Consider the following 5197-nt stretch of genomic DNA (forward strand, 5'->3'; position numbering starts at 1 on the left):
CTCTACTTACTCAGGAGCAAGATACTCAGAATAAAATAAACTTTTAAAAGTGAATAGGATTCATTGGGCTAGAGGAGTTGGCAGCATATCAGATTAAAAGTGTCTTCCACCTTTATGATCAGGTGATCATATGGCATAGAAGATTGGGGGCTACCTATGGGACACCCCTACAGGAAAAAATACAGCAACAAAATAAGAATGCCAGGAGTGACCCCTGTCCTATACATCATCTTAAACTGATGAACAAAGAATAGTGTGGATAAATTTTAAAGAATGAAATATTAAAACTTCCTCTTCATAGAAAAGTTAACTTGTTCAGGGCCACTGCAGTATTGAATGACCAAAGCACAAAATAATGCCAAGATTAAACATATACATAAATTCTATAAAGATATAAACATTGCATTTTGGTGAAATTTGAATACTAGCTGCAGCAGCTTTGACCTGAAAATTTTTCTTAGGCCTAATGACAACACTGTGACCATTAAAAGTTGATACTACCCTGTTTGGAACATGGCAATTTATGTAGGCTGGCTTGGAAATCTTCTTTCTATCTAGCACCCTTGAAACAATAAGAGCTACAAGCCTGTCAGTCATGCTTTCTCAAATTATGCCTCTAGATTCTTAAAAGTTAGGGTGTGTGGTTGATGAGGAAAACTGATAGTAAAAGATAACTGTGTTCTGTCACAGTTTATCAGTGATGACTAAACTTATGATCAAGAGGAAATTCAAACACATGTCCAGAGATAAAAATGATGTGATCTATGGTTTGAAACGACATGAATCTTTCTCTGCCTATTTCATTCTGTACAGATAAAAGACTCTCCTCGTCTGCCAGTCAGGCTGGAAAAATGCCTCTGACCACTATGCCTGATTCACTTCTTTGTCCATGCCTTATCTCCTCTGAAGGATCTGGCCTATGGTGGGACTGTCCCATGGCAGGGAAGGAATGAGATAATGAAACATATTTCCCCTCAAATACGGATACAAGGCAGAGATAGGATCTTGTTTTGGAGCTTGTCTTGGGAGTTGTACAAGCCCAAGGGTGAATGAAAAACTTTGGTAAAAATTTAAGTCCCTTAGGAATTAAAGGTATATCTTGGTTCACGGTGTAAACAAAGTCCTCCTACTCCCTTCATACATCATGGGTCTATTCTCAAGGGAAGGGAAAAAACAAGATTTCACTGTTTTTAAAGCCCAGTATATTGTATTAATACTATTATACTCACATAGAAACTTTTCTGTTTTATGAAGTTGCTAATAGACCAACATGAGAACCTTTTCTCTGTTGTGAAAATGTAGTGAAAATTATAATCAGAAAATGTACTTTACAATTCATAAATATTTCTAAGATAGTTTACTAATTAAGTTTTAATAACAACAACAAAAGCCCCAGGAAATAAAATCCTGAAAATTTCATTTCAAACAAGAATAAGGAAACATCAATATTTTCTGGCTCAACAAGGGTGAGTTTGTGAAATCTGTATACCTTAATGTCTTTTTCTTTTTTAATAATGGAAGTGCAGGGATATAAGACAGATACATTTCTTTCCCATTTATTAGACTTTGAAATGTAAGTATAGCTCACATAAATTTGATCAGGATAGAAATTACATGAATAACTTTCTTCAAGTACAGAACTTTTAAAAGTAGATTTACAACTTGGATTCTGTAACAAATATTAGTTAGTAACCTTGCCTATAATCAGTTGTATATGAAAACCTTGTCTATAGTTGTATATGAAAACATTGCCTATAGTTGTATATGAAAACCTTGCCTATAGTTGTATATGAAAAAAAAAAAAAACCTAATTCCTTTTCTAGCCCTGTCTAATCTGAATAGAGGTCAGCACCATTTGTTAAAGCTTCTATTGCTAGTTGTCTTCCTAGAAAGCTAGTAAATCAAGTAAAGGAATAAGTAATGATATGAAAGTTGTTCCTGCACACATTCAACTTGGTTGTACCTTGGTTTGTGAGCAGTCACGTTTTCATGAAATGAGCCAGCCTTCAATTCAGTAGTTTAAGTAACTGAGGACATATTTAGTTTGGGATAACTTTAATAATGGAGACTCTATTCCACTCATGGTCATGGTAATGGCAAATTCTACAGTTCGAGATTAAGGTAGACTTGAAATATTACTGTGAATATATATATGTGTGTGTGTGTATATATATATATATAAAACACATATATAGGTTATATATGTGAATAGTTTGTCTTGTAATGAATGTAACACATTGTCCTTTGCCTACAGATTCCAATTGAAAAGAATGGCTTTTGGAAATAGGTCTTTTGTGACTGAATTCATCTTGATTGGCTTAACTGACCAGTCCAATATCCAACTCCCTCTGTTCTTCCTGTTTCTTGTAATGTATATGGTAACTATGACTGGGAATTTGGGTTTGGTAATTCTGATTGGACTGAATTCTCACCTTCACACCCCAATGTATTTTTTTCTCTTTAACTTGTCTTTGATAGACCTCTGTTACTCTTCAGTGTTTACACCCAAAATGCTGTTGAACTTCATATTAAATAAGAATATTATCTCTTATACGGGGTGTATGACCCAACTCTATTTTTATTCATTCTTTGTTATTTCTGAGTGTTATGTGTTAATGTCAATGGCCTATGATCGCTATGTGGCCATCTGTAATCCACTCTTATATAATATTGCTATGTCTCCTAAAATATGTTCCTATCTTATGCTTGGTTCATATTTGATGGCATTTTCTGGTGCCATGGCTCACACGGGATGCATGTTGAGACTGACCTTCTGTGATGCAAACACGATCAATCACTATTTCTGTGACATCCTCCCTGTGATGCAGCTCTCCTGTACTAGCACCTATGTCAACGAACTGGAAGTTTTCATTGTCGTGGGCATCAATATCCTTGTGCCCAGTATCACCATTTTTATCTCTTATGGCTTCATTCTCTCTAGCATTTTCCGCATCAACTCCAATGAGGGCAGGTCCAAGGCCTTCAGCACCTGCAGTTCCCACATAATTGCTGTTTCTCTCTTCTTTGGATCAGGTGCATTTATGTATCTTAAACCCTCCTCAGCTGGGTCTATGAATGAAGGAAAAATCTCTTCTGTCTTTTATACCAATGTGGTTCCCATGATGAACCCCTTAATCTATAGCTTAAGGAACAAAGATGTTAAAGTTGCCCTGAGGAAAACCTTAAGTAGGTGGAAACTATGGTAGAAACAGCATCTCTATTTGCTTTTAGTTGTGTGGAAATTTATCTATTTGATTAAAATATTAGAAGATGAAATGTTTTCTTATTGTACTGTTTAATTATTCAATACACTCTCAATTTGTTTTCATGTTTTGTTATTAATAGCTACTCCTTTTTCCTTATAATTTATTACATATTTTTATCATGCTAAAAACTTTTAATTCATTGCATTTTAATTATTGTAATTGATATTTTTTCTTCTAGGAGAGATGAATTATTCATTAAATTATCAAACAAATGATGAGATGAAATTTTGCTAATATAATAAAAATGTGATACTTTTATTATATTTTAATGAACTCACAAATGAGACTATGTCTATCTTTAATCTCGTCATCCAACTTAACAAATGAATATCTGAGGTAGAGAAAAAGTTCCGCAAAAATTATTAATGCAACATATTTTGCTGTTGTAAACTATAAATGTTGAGATTGTTTATTGTATTTTTGTATTCATCAATGTATTTATCATATATGATATACATATATATCACATGGATATTTATCCATGTATATGCACCAAGGCTTATAATTAAAGTGTCACAATTATTTCAACAAAACATCTCAGGTAAAAGAATGCCCTCTTTATTAATTTCTGGCACAATACTTATTAGTTTTGTTTCAGCAAATGTGAACAAATGAAAATAAACAAGACCACTATTACTTCAGAAGGCCGACTATTTTGGTTTCAGATAATTAACACATTTACCAGGATAAATGTTGATTTACATTCTGTCAGAAAACAGTTTAATGGCTCTTTTTGTTGTGATTTGAAATAGTTTGGAAGTGACTGCCTGAAAAGCCATATTTTTGTGTAATAACTATTGAAAATATGAATTTGGAATATTTTGTAAGTGTCTGATATTTAAAATCAGCATAGAAAAGGAAAGAGCCTAACAACATGACCTCATACTCTATCAGACACAAAGCTAAAATATTTGAGTTGCCTCCCTTCCAGGGTTTAGGAGATATATCTCAGTCTAAATACATATTTGTTCTGTAAGACAATGTATTATCTTCTATTTTCAAAGTTTTGAGAAAAGCTACAGTCTACAATGGTTAAAAGATGATTATATTAGTATGTAAAAGGGAAATGGCTACATTTGTATGATATAAGAAACAAAAACAGTGGTAAGGTGAGAGGGTTCATCAGGAAAGGGAACCTGCTGCAAGGCCTCATGGTCTATGTTCAATCCCTAGAACTCGACATGATGGAACAAAAAAAATCCGATTCCCAAAGGTTGTCCTCAGACTTCCACATATGTGCTTTGTTGTGCATATGACACATGAATTAATCACTAATTAATTAGTTTAATAAAGAATGAAAGAGGAACGGTAATTAAAAGTCAGGTCAGAAATTTAGAAAAATTTTAAAAATTAAAATTAAAGCATCCCACTATATTTCATCTCCAAATTAAAAGGCCTTAGTTATATTGAAATTTCCAGACGTTTGCTAAGTAGGATGGTGTGATGGTTTGTATATTCTTGGACCAAGGAGGACACCATTTGGAGGTGTGACCTTGTTGGAATAGGTGTGACCTGGTTGGAGTAGGTGTGTCACTGTGGGTGTGGGCTTAAGACTCTCACCCCAGTTGCCTGGAAGTCAGTCTTCCACTAGCCGCCTTTGGATGAAGACATAGAACTCTCAGCTCTGCCTGCACCATGGCAGCCTGGATGCTGCCATGCTCCCACCTTAGTGATAATGGACTGAACCTCTGAACCTGTAAGCTAGCCCCAAATAATTGTTATAAGATATATAAAAATAACATTTCCATTGTTTCTAATTCTACAGAGTTGGGATGCACTTACACCATTATATAATCAATCACTAATTAGAGTATCTATATTTAATTATCTCACAAATCTTTCATCCAATAAATCTCAAAATATAAATAAATTTTGTTACAGTTTTAGAAAATATAATTATTTTGGTATGAGTTTTTGGTTTTTTTTTTTTT

General features: G+C 33.8%; 1 protein-coding gene across 1 annotated transcript; it reads left to right on the forward strand.

Annotated features, from left to right (window-relative positions):
- The first annotated feature begins 2267 nt into the window (after nucleotides 1–2267).
- LOC110301314 (olfactory receptor 145-like) lies at nucleotides 2268–3206 on the forward strand. The gene has a single exon (XM_021171738.1). The coding sequence runs from the start codon at nucleotides 2271–2273 to the stop codon at nucleotides 3204–3206; it is 936 nt and encodes a 311-aa protein (XP_021027397.1). The 5' UTR covers nucleotides 2268–2270.
- Nucleotides 3207–5197: the final 1991 nt, after the last annotated feature.

Source organism: Mus caroli, chromosome 9 (genome assembly GCF_900094665.2).
Source record: "Mus caroli chromosome 9, CAROLI_EIJ_v1.1, whole genome shotgun sequence".
NCBI lineage: Eukaryota > Metazoa > Chordata > Mammalia > Rodentia > Muridae > Mus > Mus caroli.